Here is a 13719-nt window from a genome sequence, read left to right as displayed (position 1 = left end):
GGCAGATCTGCAGGGCGTTGCGCAGAGGCGTCAGGTACTGTGCGTGTATCAGCGAGTTCCGCGCCAGGAAGTACAGCAGCATCGCCAGGTGGTAGGGCGTGAAACACACCAGGAAAGTGGACAGGTTTGAGAGGACGATGTTCACGGACTTGCTGTTGTCCCCGCGCCCCTCGTTCGCCCCACTCCTTCTCCGCAGAGCCCTGACGATCTGCACGGAGCAGAAGACCATGGCGAGAGCCGAGAGCACAAACGTGGTCTGGAGGAACACAATGACCGGCGCTCTCCACAGCGACGGTTCGTGGTTGTAAAAGCAAGCGGACCTGGTGGTTTTCGATAAGTAAATGCAGGCGCTGGCGGACCAGACCACCATCCAAACCGCAGCGCAGGCGGCGACCGTTTTCTGGGGCGACCTGAACCTCCTGGCCAAAAATGGGTGCTTGATGGAGATGTAGCGGTCGAGGCAAATCAGCACAGTCATCAGGATGCTGGCGTAGGTATTCACGTAGTACAGGGACTCCAGAAACCTGCAGAACGACGCTCCCAGGGACCACTCCATCGCCTGGTAAGCGTAGATTTTGAAAGGCAGCGAGAAAAGCAACAGGATGTCCGCCATGATCAGATTCATCATGTAGATCACCGACACGTTGCTTCTTCTGAACCGAAAGCACAGGCTCCACAGGGCAAAGGCGTTGAGAAGCAGGCCGAAAATAAACGTGGGCAGGTTGACGAACAGCTGGAAGCGCCTCACAAACCCGTCCACTGTTCTGTTCGCTGCAGGCACCGATGGTGCGGACAGAAAGCCAAAGACAAAGTGACCCGTTAACGAGATAAACATACGTCCAAGCACACAGTAAAACAAAAACAAAAAATCACACTTCATCAGTCATAGGAGCAGAATTGGGCCATTCAGCCCATCTAGGCTACTCTGCCATTCAATCATGGCTGATCTATCTTTCCCTCAACTCCATTCTCCTGCCTTCTCCCCATAACTCTTGACACCCTTACTAATCAAGAATCTGTCAATCTTCGCTTTAATGAAGGCATCCACAGCTGTCTGTGGCAATGAATTGCACAGGTTCACCACCATCTGACAAAATTATTTCCTCCTCATCTCCCCTGTAAAGGTACATCCTTTTATTCTGAGGCTGTGCCCTCTGGTCCTAGACTCTTCCACTAGTGGAAACATCCTCTCCACACCCACCATATCCAGGCCTTTCACTATTCGGTAAGTTTTAATGAGGTCCCCTCTCATTCTTCTAAACTCCAGCGAGTATAATCCCAATGGGGTCAAATGCCCATCTAACGTTCCCTTGGATTGTTCTAGTAAGCCTCCTCTGGACCCTCTCCAACACCAGCACATCCTTCCTCAGATATGGGGCCCCAAACTGCTCACAATACTCGAAATGCGGTCTGACCAGTGCTTTATAAAACCTCAGCATTACATACTTGTTTATACACTAGATCCTCTCAAAATAAATGCTAACATTTAATTTTCCCTCCTTACTATTAATTCAACTTGCAAATTCTTTTGTATTTGCATTTGGGCAAGTAAGATTCCTCTCTCTGTCACCCTTTGTAATCCCAGTCTGAAAATGCCTAACATGGATGACGAAAATTTTAGGTTGATAAAATTTAAAAAAATTAAATGCAAAATTTCTGAAACCCCGATCAATTCTAGGGGAAATGAAGTGCCAAAGTTATAAATCTGAGAGTTAGATAAACTGATAACTAGATATTAATCTGTATGATGTGTAGGAAAATAACTGCAGATGCTGGTACAAATCGAAGGTATCACAAAAAGCTGGAGTAACTCAACGGGTCAGGCAGCATCTCAGGAGAGAAGGAATGGGTAACGTTTTTGGGTCGAGACCTTCAGACCCGGACCCGCTGAGTTACTCCAGCTTTTTGTGATACCTTTAATCTGTATGACAGTTATTCCAGAAAGGTACAAATGTTGTAATTGCCAGATATTGTGAGGTTTGATAGTATTTGTGTAGATTTTTGGAATTACTTCTGTACGAGTTCTTGTCCCTAATTCTGTCTTCTGTCAGCAAGCTTGTTTTACACTGGAAACCTCCTTCGTTCTACCCAGTCACGCTGTACACTGTAACAGTTCTGGAGGAAGTAAACCTGCCCATCGTGCTCAGTAAAGGGGTCCATAAATTTGCCAAATAACCCACTCCCCTTGTAAGTAACTCACCCCTCGCACCTGCCAAATCTCACTTTTTCAATGTCTCGTAAAACAATGCAGAATAAAATAAACCTACCACTTGCGACGGTTTGGTTCATTTTTACTCCGTGGTGACAACGACAGACAACAACCACCTACTCAATGTCCTCTGTAAGTGAAATGCACGCAGGCTTTAAATTAGCAGAAGCTTCCTTTCCCTTTCCATTTCGACCACAGAAATTGAGCTGACAACCAACTGAAAACCGAGTTTATACTCAAAGCAAAATCCAGAAACTATTCAGCAAAACGGTCGTTCTGACCTCCATCTCGTTCAAAGTGCTTTCCCCTCGATTAACATTAATAGACAATTGCTGAAAAGTGCTTGAAAAACACACATCATTATTAACTGTACAAAGTGATCAGCAACTTGTTGAGAGGAAGTGAAATATATTTAGCTTAGTTTAGTTTAGTTTAAAAACACAGCACAGATACAGGCTCTTCAGCCCACCGAGACCGCACCGACCAGCAATCCCTACACTTTAACACTACCCACACACACTAGGGTCAATTTATATTTATAACAAGCCAAATAACCTACAAACCTTTGGAGTCTTTGGAGTGTGAGAGAAAACCGAAGATCTCTGAGAAAACCCACGCGGTCGCGGGGAGAACGTACAATCTCCATACAGACACCACTCGTAGTCGGGATCAAACTCAGGTCTCTGGCGCTGAAAGCGTTGTAAGGCAGCAACTCGACTGCTGCGCTACCGTGCCGCCCCTACATAATATACATATATTTATAATATACATACATTAATTTACATATATGTATGTATTAAAAACATATATTTGCATGATTGGTGTGGATGTGTTGAAAAGATGGCAGAGGCGGTTTACCATAGATTAGGGGATATAAGAAAATAACTGCAGATGCTGGTACAAATCGAAGGTATTTATTCACAAAATGGTGGAGTAACTCAGCAGGTCAGGCAGCATCTCAGGAGAGAAGGAATGGGTGACGTTTCGGGTCGAGACCCTTCTTCAGTCCATCTGAAGAATGGTCTCGACCCGAAACGTCACCCATTCCTTCTCTCCTGAGATGCTGCCTGACCTGCTGAGTTACTCCAGCATTTTGTGAATAAATACCCTAGATTAGGGGATATCAGTTACAGGGCGAGGTTAGACAGGCTTGCATTGTTTTCTCTGGAATGCTGGAGGGCATGAGGATGCCTGACAGAAGTATATAAAGTTACACGAGGAATAGATAAGCTGGACAGTCAGAACCATTATCCCAGGATGGAAAAATCAAATACTAGAGGGAATAACTTTAAGGTGAGAGGGGCAAAGTTTAAAGGAGATGCACGGAGAAACCTTTTCTTTTACACAGAAGATGGTGGGTGCCTGTAATGCGCTGTGGCGGTCGGTGGGTGAGGCAGTCAAATAACTCAATCTTCGCCACCTCTTTCCAGCTTAATGATATCCATCCTAGGTGACAGCAGGATGACTAGAACTGAACACAGTACTCCAAATGCAGACCCACCAACATCTTGCACAACTGTGACAAAATGTTCCAACTTCTATACTCAATAGAACACAAAGTGCTGGAGTAACTCAGCGGGGCAGGCAGCATCTCTGGAGGACATGGACAGTGAACGTTTCAGTTTTGAGCCATTCTTCACATTGTTTGCAGTGGGTTGAGGTGAGGAGTGGTACAAAGCCGGGCAAGCGATAGGTGGGTACAGGTGAGGGGGGCTTTGTCTGTCAGTTGGGTGGGCAAAGGCCAGAGTTGAAAAGGCAATGAAAGGGTGACAAAAGGGGACAAAAGGGAGTCATGAAGGTGTCAAATAAGTAGAGAAGACGAGTACAATGTAAAGTCAGAGGGAGGGATATAGGTGGGGTGGGGGGGGGGGGGGGGGGAGAGGGGCAGGACAATGGAAGAAAAGGGTGGTGAATCTGTGAAATTCTTTGCCTCAGAAGGGTGTGGAGGCCGTCACTGGATATTTTTAAGGCAGAGATAGATTCTTGATTAGTACAGGTGTCAGGGGTTCTGAGGAGAAGACAGGTGAATGGAGTTGAGAGGGAGAGATGGTTCAGCCATGATTGAATGGTGCAGTAGATTGAAGGGCTGCAAGGTGGAGCATCTGTAGAGTTGCTGCCTTACAGTGCTTAAAGTGCCAGAGACCCACGCTCGATCCTGATTGTGTACGGGTGCTGTCTATACAGAGTTTGTAGTTCCCCCCTTGACCACCTGGGTTTTCTCTGACATTTTCGGTCTCCACCCATACTCCAAAGACATACGGGTTTGATGGTTAATCAGCTTGGTATAAATGTAAATTGCCTCTAATGTTTGTTGGATAGTGGGGATTGCTGGTCGGCGCAGACTCGGTGGGCCGAAGGGCCTGTTTCCACGCTGTATCGCTAAACTAACTAAAAAAAGTAGACTTAATGGGCCGAATGGCCTAATTCTGCTCCTATCTCCCATGAACCCAACAAAGGGGTGTCAGCGCCGTAGGTGGCCGCTATTTGTATATATTGTGTATGCAAGGAAAGAATTTCACTGTGCCTTGTCACATGTGACTATGATCGGCCATGATCATATTGAATGGCGGTGCAGGCTCGAAGGGCCGAATGGCCTACTCCTGCACCTATTTTCTATGTTTCTATGTGACAATGAATATTCCTTCCTTCCAGAACTGGTGTTTGCATCAGCTGCCCGAAGATGCAAACACCAGGAGATTATTGGAGCACCGATCTGAATCTTTTTTTTTTTTTTTTTTTAATATTTTTATTAAAAGTACGGTAAATTACAATAATACAACAGATATATCTTAATACATTTTTTATACCGCTTCATTTTTTTGAGCTTTAAGAAAAAGATAGAAGTAAAGAAGTAAGGAAAGAAAGTGCGCAAGAATCGTGAAGTGCAAGAGAGTGTTGGGAAAAGAAAGCCCCTTGGAAAAGAAGTAGAGAAGGAAGTAAAGTAAGAAAGTAGACCCTAGAAAAGAAAGAAAAAAAAAAAAAGGGGTAGAAACAATCGCTCTATTATAACATTAAACTCCGCAGGAAGGGGACTACCAACCAAGTCTGTTTTGTTGTTTTACCTCCCGTTACCAGGTCCTGATACCATTTATTTATTTATTTCTTTGTAAAATTACTATTGCACCTCATGCTTGTAATAGGTCCAAAAACGTAGACCACGTCTTTTGGAATTGGTCTGCTTTACCTGCTAAGAGGAATCTCATCTCTTCCAAATGTAGTGTTTCAAACATATTTGATATCCACATTTTTATTGTTGGTGTGGGCGCATTTTTCCAGAATTTCAGTATGAGCTTTTTTCCCATTATTAGCCCGTAATTAAATAAATTCTTCTGAAACACGTTTAATTCAGGGTTACCTTCCGATATTCCAAAAATGATCCATTCTGGTTTTGGTACCAGTTTTATTTTGATTAATTTTGAAAAAATATCAAATATTTCATACCAGAATTTTTGGATTTTTGTACAAAAAACAAAAGAATGCGCTATAGTAGCTTCTTGACACAGACATTTATCACAAATTGGTGAAACATTCGGGAAGATTTTATTTAATTTAGTTTTTGAATAATATAATCTATGTAATGTTTTGAATTGGATGAGCGTATGTCGTACGTTGATCGAACATTTATGCACCTGTAGTAAATGATTATCCCAACTCTCTTTTGAAATTTTTATAGCTAAATCTTGTTCCCAGTCTCTTCTAATTCCATCTGTTGTGGGTATTGCTATGTTTAAAATGATATTATATAAATACGATATTAGATTAGCTGATTCCGCCTTTGTCTTCATTGCTTCATCCAGTAAGTCGGAAGGCATATTATAATAATCTTTTGTATATTTTTTCAGATAATCACGAATTTGAAGATATTTAAAATATTGGTTATTTTTCAAATTATATTTCAGTTGTATTTGTTGAAATGATAGTAATTTTCCCAATTCATACAAATCTTCGAGCGATTTGATTCCCATTCTTTCCCATTGTATAAATGATTTGTCTATAATTGATGGTTTAAACGATGGATTATTGACTATTGGTATTAAAAGAGATAAGTTTCTTAATTTTAGATTCTGTTTTATTTGTTTCCATGTTCTAATTGTGCTATGTATAATTGGATTTTTATTATAATTTTTATTATTCAGATTTATTGGTGAGAGGATAGTCGCTCCTATATTACTCGGGGAGCAGTCCCCTTTTTCCATTAAGATCCAAGCCGCCTGATGGGCAGAATTGTCCAGCAGGTGAATCATATTTTTAATATTTACTGCCCAATTATAATACATAAAGTTAGGGAGCGCTAGACCCCCCAACTCTTTTCGTTTATTAAGGTGTGCTATTTGTATTCTATGGGATTTATAATCCCATATAAAATTTGTAATGTCTGAGTCCAATTTTTTGAAAAACCTTTTAGGGAGATATATAGGTATTGATTGAAATAGGTATAGGATTTGTGGTAAGAAAATCATTTTTATAGCATTTATTCTGCCTATTAAGGACATCGGAAGTGTTTTCCAGAATTTAATCAAATTATTTAATTTCTTAAGTAAGGGATTATAATTGGCTTTAAACATATCCTGGTAATTTCTAGTAATTTCAATTCCCAAATATTTGAATTTTTCTGTAGCTATTTTAAAAGGGAATTTCCGGAGGTGTGTTGAGTCTTTTGGATTTATCGACATAATTTCACTTTTGTTCCAATTTATTCTATATCCTGAAAAGGATCCAAAATCCTCAATTAAATTTAATATGTTTGGTATACTAATTTGTGGTTTTGTGATGTACAGTAGTACATCATCGGCATATAGGGATATTTTGTTATTCGTATATTTTGTGTTATAACCATAAATATCCGAGTGTGTTCTTATTTTTTCAGCAAGGGGTTCAATTACCAAAGCGAATAACAACGGTGATAATGAGCATCCTTGTCTATTGCCCCTTGATAGTTCAAATTTCGAGGATAATATATTATTCGTTAATATTCTAGCCGTAGGTTTGTTATATAATAATTTTATCCATGCGATAAAGTTCTCTCCCAATTGAAATTTTTGCAATACTTTAATCATATAATCCCATTCTACTTGATCAAACGCTTTTTCTGCATCCAGTGAGATGATAGATAACTCTTGGTCATGAGGTTTATGTGAGTGCATTATGTTAAGCAAACGTCTCAAATTATTGAATGAGTGTCTCTTAGATATAAATCCTGTTTGATCCTCATTTATTAGTCTACTAACGTACCTGCTTAGTCTACTGGCTAGTGTTTTCGCTATTATTTTTTGATCCGTATTTAACAAAGCAATAGCTCTATATGATCCTGGTTCTTCTATATTTTTATCTTTTTTAAGTATTAATATAATCGTTGATTCTGCTAGTGTTTCAGGTAAGCTTTGCTCTTTAAAAGCATATGTATACATTTTCTGTAATCGTGGAATAACTATGTCGTAAAATGCTTTATAAAATTCATTGCTGAATCCGTCTGGTCCTGGTGTTTTTCCATTCTTTAGTGTTTTTATTGTGTCTTCTATCTCCTTCGAAGTAATTTGTGCTCCCAGTTCCTCTTGTTCCCTCAGTGCTAATTGTGGTAGGTTACAATTATCTAGGAATTCTGAAATTTTATTATTGTCTATTAACGTTTTAGATGTGTATAGATTCTGGTAAAATTGAGCAAATCTTTTATTAATATCCTTGGGTAATGTTAATAATTCCCCTCTATCTGATTTAATCTTTAGTATTGCATTTTCTTTTTCCCGTTTTTTCAATTGGCGTGCTAGAAGTTTGTGGGGTTTGTCCCCAAATTCGAAGTGTTCTTGTTTTATAATTTGAAATAGTGTTATAACTTTCTCTGACAATAATTTATTTAGCTTGAATTTCAATAATAGGATTTTATTATGTTTATCCATAGTTGGATCTTTAGCATTATCTGTATCTAATTGTTTTATTTGTTCTTCTAAATGTCTTTGATCATTCTTATTCTTTTTATTTTGATAAGCTTGAAATGAAATAATGACTCCTCTAATAAATGCTTTGAAGGATTCCCATAATAACGTGGGGGATATATCTGGTGTATCATTTATCTCAAAAAATAGGTCCATCTGTTTTTTTAGATATATACTCCCTTGTGGGTCTTTTAAAATTTGCGAGTTAAACCTCCAAAATGATTTATTCATAGACATTCCTTCTAATTTTAAAACAAAAGTTAACGGAGAGTGGTCTGAGATCGCATTTATGTGGTATTTAGGGTTCATAGAATGCGGAATTAATTTTGTATCCACAAGAAAATAGTCTATCCGTGAGTATGTTTTATGCACCGTTGAATAAAACGAATAATCCCTTCCCGTCGGATTTGCAATCCTCCACACATCTGCTATATTTGTGTTTTCCATATATGTGTGTAAGAGTTCACTGGTTTTAGATTTCAGATTACCTTTTTTTTTTTGCATCGATTTATCTAGATAAGGGTCTAAAACACAGTTAAAATCTCCTCCAATTATAACATTTTGATAATTAAATTCTGCAATTATATTCAGAATTTTATTAAAAAACTGAGGGTTATCAAAATTAGGCGCATATATGTTTACCAGCGTAATTGGCGTATTATTGATCTCTCCTGCTACTATAAGGTATCTCCCTTCCTTATCTGATATAGTATTCTTTGATTTAAATGGAATTCCTTTACGAATAATGATTGCAGTGCCTCTAGATTTGGAAGTAAATGAAGAGTGAAATGTTTGGCCTATCCAATTCGCCCTCAGTCTCGTCTGATCTTGATGTCTAAGATGCGTTTCCTGTAAAAACGAAATGTCCGTGTTGTATGATTTCAACTGAGCTAGTATCTTGCCCCTTTTAATAGGTTCATTAATACCCCTTATATTCCAACTACATAGTCTGATTCCTCCCATTTTCTTTTGATTGTCGTCATACATTTTTACCAATTTTAATGACCTTATTTATTATGGTGCATCCATATCTCAGGACATTTATAGTTTTGGGGGCATTTATATTATAGACTTCCTTGGTAGTTCCCCTCCGCGATTGTCCTTGAAAGAAAAACACATAGATGTGACATAGTGTGATACAAAAAAAAAGTATATCAAATAAATTTACGGTGTCTAAGTTTAGGACACCGTAGTGAGTGGACCACTTGCCTCTAATGTTTGTTGGATAGTGGGGATTGCTGGTCGGCGCAGACTCGGTGGGCCGAAGGGCCTGTTTCCACGCTGTATCGCTAAACTAACTAAAAAAAGTAGACTTAATGGGCCGAATGGCCTAATTCTGCTCCTATCTCCCATGAACCCAACAAAGGGGTGTCAGCGCCGTAGGTGGCCGCTATTTGTATATATTGTGTATGCAAGGAAAGAATTTCACTGTGCCTTGTCACATGTGACTATGATCGGCCATGATCATATTGAATGGCGGTGCAGGCTCGAAGGGCCGAATGGCCTACTCCTGCACCTATTTTCTATGTTTCTATGTGACAATGAATATTCCTTCCTTCCAGAACTGGTGTTTGCATCAGCTGCCCGAAGATGCAAACACCAGGAGATTATTGGAGCACCGATCTGAATCTTAAACTCTTTTTCACAGACGTTAACTGACTTGCTGATATACACCGAAAAGATGGACACAAAATGCTGGAGTAACTCAGCGGGACAGGCAGCATCTCTGGAGAGAAGGAATGCGTGACGTTTCAGGTCGAGATCCTTCTTCAGACTGACCTGCTGAGCGTTTTGCTGCATTTTCTGCTTTTATTTCAGATTTCCAGCATCCGCAGGTTTTTGTAGAACCAAAAACTGCAGATGCTGGTTTATTTTGTGTCTTTCTTTTGTCCACATGTTATAATTGCCATTAGCAGTTATCGCCTGCCCTGTATTTCGCCTCTCTCAGGTCTCCAGGAGAGGGCAGCGTAAACCACAACGTGAGAATCCACTGCAAATTGCTGTGCTCCAAAACTTTGCAAGCACTTTTCGTTTATTCCTCTAGGAAATTAATTTAACCCTGGGGATGAAACGATGATTTTTTTTTTTAACGCAATAAAATTGAAGCAACATATTCTTCTGATTAAAGGAAGAACAAATGCGAAAGGAATATTGTATATAATGGAAGACGAGAAACAATGAACTGCAGATGCGGGCTTGCAAAGGGGAAAAAAGAGACAAAGTGCCGGAGTTACTCAGGCGGCGTTTCTGGAGAACATGGACAGGTGACGTTTGGGGTCGGAATCCTTCTTCAGACTGAGTCTGCGAAGTTCTCCAGAGATGCTGCCTGACCAGCACATTGGGTCTTTTTCTATTACAGAGCCCGCATTAGCACAGGGTCCAAGTCCAATTACCTGCAATAACAAGGAGGCATGTTTTCAAACGAAACTGAAACAAACTCCTTAGAGATGTGTGCACTGATTGGATTGCAGAGTTGGAGGCATTTTATTTGTAATCAGACTACACTTCCCGCAGGAGTGACTGGGCACTGCGGTTGTCTCTGGTCTCACACACCACGAATCTCAGCAGGGGAGTGACTTTAACTCCCAACACCCGGAGCGTGGCTACAACCACTCTGACCATTCACTCGCTTTGTTTAATTTCAGACCGACAACAAGTGTCGCACTAAGAAGGGGAAAACAAATCCGTAAAAGGAAAGAAATGAGCAAAAGCGGAAAGCGAAATAAGGCAAATCCCACAGGTAAGCGACAGGGCTGTGGTGTACTATCCATTATTTAAGTGTTAATCGAGGGGCAAAGATGGTTCTACTGTTGATCTACACCTCCCCCTCCCCCTCCATCTGCACCTGCACGAAATAACAAATAATATAAACGGGCCGGAGTTAATGAAAAACCTCTTCTACCATAATGCCTTACCTGCACCATTAATGCACTAATCTATCTCTCTCCTGAGATGCTGCCTGACCTGCTGAGTTACTCCAGCATTTTGTGAATTAATAATCTGGAGAAATTCAGTTGAGAGATGCCAGCTGGTCAGCTACTTATTTGCTAAACTAATAATTCTCATAATTCTCCATCCCATTTACAACAAACATCTTGGCCGTCTGTTTAGTTGTGATATGGAAACAGGCTCTTCGTCCCACTGATTCCACGCCGACCATTGTGCACACTGATTGAGAATGATCAGCCATGATCACATTGAATGGTGGTGCTAGCTCGAAGGGCCGAATGGCCTACTCCTGCACCTATTGTCTATTGTCTACCAGTTCTTTGTTGTCCAGCGTTCTCATCCACTCCCTACACATTAGGCCCAACTTCCAGAGGCGAGTTAACCTGCAAACCCGGGCATCTTTGGGATGTGGGAGGAAACCAGAGTACCAGGGTAGCATATTATTTCTACTGTTCACCCCGACACACACACGCACACTGCTTATCGTTTAGTAAGAAAATGTGCTGCTTCCTATATACTGCATATGATTGGTGTTAACAACGCTCTTGCTGTTGATTAGGATTTGTCGGGATATATAACCAGGGGGCCACATGTTACCTGAACACGTTGCTTCAGACTTTCTATATGTCTCCTGAAGTGAGGGATGCTATCATCATCAGGTTTGTACACTCACTAATAAATAAGAATCAATATGCCCGCCACATGTCAATCAATTACTTTGATGCCACATGTGTGTGAGTGTTAGTGTCGTGGTTACCGAAACCTGAGAGTGAATCAGACGACGCAGAGAATTCTTCAAGAAGTTTAAACCTTTATTTGCAAACAACAGCTGGAACAATCAAGGAGCAAATTGGGTGACAGTTCACCGAGTACAACGAGTAGCTTACTTTTATAGCATGCTTTCATTTCAGATGCCTTTCCTACCCAATCACGTATTTCCTTTACAACTAATTACTTGCAAGTGCATCTTGGCAACCTATCACTTGCAGCTGTGCTCCCCCTTAGCAACCTATCACTTGCAGCTGTGCTCCCCCTTAGCAACCTATCACTTGCAGCTGTGCTCCCCCTTAGCAACCTATCACTTGCAGCTGTGCTCCCCTTGGCAACCAATTACTTGCCTTCTCTTATGTCGCCACCCTTATTTCTTACTCATAATAATAATAATAATAAATACATTTTATTTGTCATATGTAGGTTGGCACAGGGTCAACGGTACAATTAAATGTGAGAAGACAACGGGTCACCCAAGCAGTAATATTCCAAGGATAAATAAGATAAACAAATCTTAACAAATCATCCTCCAACATTTCCGTCACCTACAACGGGACCCCACTACTGGCCACATCTTCCCATCCCCTCCCCTTTCGGCGTTCCGCAGAGACCGTAACTCCCTGGTCCACTCGTCCCTACCCAAACCACCCCATCCCCGGGCACTTTCCCCTGCAACTGCAGGAGATGCAACACCTGTTCCTTTACCTCCCCCCTCAACTCCATCCAAGGACCCAAACAGTCTTTCCAGGTGAGACAGAGGTTCACCTGCACCTACTCCAACCTCATCTATTGTATCCGCTGTTCTAGATGTCAACTTCTTTACATCGGCGAGACCAAACGCAGGCTCGGCGATCGTTTCGTTCAACACCTTCGCTCAGTCCGCCTTAACCAACCTGATCTCCCGGTGGCTGAGCACTTCAACTCCCCCTCCCACTCCCAGTTTGACCTATCTGTCATGGGCCTCCTCCAGTGCCATAGTGAGGCCCACCGGAAATTGGAGGAACAGCACCTCAAATTTTGCTTGGGCAGCTTGAAGCCCAGTGGTATGAACATTGACTTCTCCAACTTTAGATAGTTCCTCTGTCCCTCTCTTCCCCTCCCCCTTCCCAGTTCTCCCTCTAACTTCCTGTCTCCACCTATATCCTTCCTTTGTCCCGCCCCCCCGACATCAGTCTGAAGAAGGGTCTCGATCCGAAACGTCACCCATTCCTTCTCTCCTGAGATGCTGCCTAACCTGCTGAGTTACTCCAGCATTTTGTGAATAAATACCTTCGATTTGTACCAGCATCTACAGTTATTTTCTTACACTAAATAAGATAAAAAAATTATCCAGCCGTGATATGTTAAAGGTGCAAAGGTTATGAATTACAAAACCAGTTACAAAAATGATAAAAGGTACAAAACAAATTGCAAACAATACAAAAGTTGCAGAACAAAAATGTGATGTACAATACGTAACGTAAGTAAATAACTTATCAAAGAGTACAAAATTCAACACAAAAGGGTATTTATTTCACAAAATGCTGGAGTAACTCAGCAGGTCAGGCAGCATCTCAGGAGAGAAGGAATGGGTGATGTTTCGAGTCGAGACCCTTCTTCAGACACAAAAGGGTGGTGCTTAATAAATGACGTAAGTAACTGACTTGTTACTTATGTCAATAGTCAATAATAGTCAATAGTCGTTTATTTGTCACATACACATAAATGTGTAGTGAAATGAAACATTACCCGCAGTTAAACAATAAGACCAATAAGAATAATCAATAAAAATGCAATAACACATACAATCATACACTAACACCAAACAAAAAGAAACATCCATCACAGTGAGTCTCCTCCAGTCCCTCCTCACTGTGATGG

General features: G+C 40.9%; 2 protein-coding genes across 2 annotated transcripts in view; one reads left to right on the top strand and one right to left on the bottom strand.

Moving 5' to 3' along the window:
- LOC144599081 (G-protein coupled receptor 55-like) overlaps positions 1-2314 on the bottom strand; it is a 7148-nt gene extending 4834 nt beyond the window's left edge. Inside the window, exons 1-2 of the mRNA XM_078409802.1 lie at positions 2268-2314; positions 39-771 (exon numbers count right to left, since the gene is read on the bottom strand). Coding sequence (XP_078265928.1) covers positions 39-771; positions 2268-2289 — 755 coding nt within the window. The 5' untranslated portion in view covers positions 2290-2314. The remainder of the gene's footprint in view (positions 1-38; positions 772-2267) is intronic.
- Positions 2315-10665: 8351 nt separating this feature from the next.
- The window catches only part of LOC144599256 (ubiquitin carboxyl-terminal hydrolase 47-like), a 28353-nt gene continuing 25299 nt past the window's right edge, over positions 10666-13719 (top strand). Inside the window, exons 1-2 of the mRNA XM_078410019.1 lie at positions 10666-10879; positions 11648-11747. Coding sequence (XP_078266145.1) covers positions 10840-10879; positions 11648-11747 — 140 coding nt within the window. The 5' untranslated portion in view covers positions 10666-10839. The remainder of the gene's footprint in view (positions 10880-11647; positions 11748-13719) is intronic.

This window comes from Rhinoraja longicauda, chromosome 13 (assembly GCF_053455715.1).
Source record: "Rhinoraja longicauda isolate Sanriku21f chromosome 13, sRhiLon1.1, whole genome shotgun sequence".
Taxonomy (NCBI): Eukaryota; Metazoa; Chordata; class Chondrichthyes; order Rajiformes; family Arhynchobatidae; genus Rhinoraja; species Rhinoraja longicauda.
The sequence above is the reverse complement of the archived record's forward strand: the minus strand, read 5'-3'. Positions and strand labels throughout refer to the sequence as shown.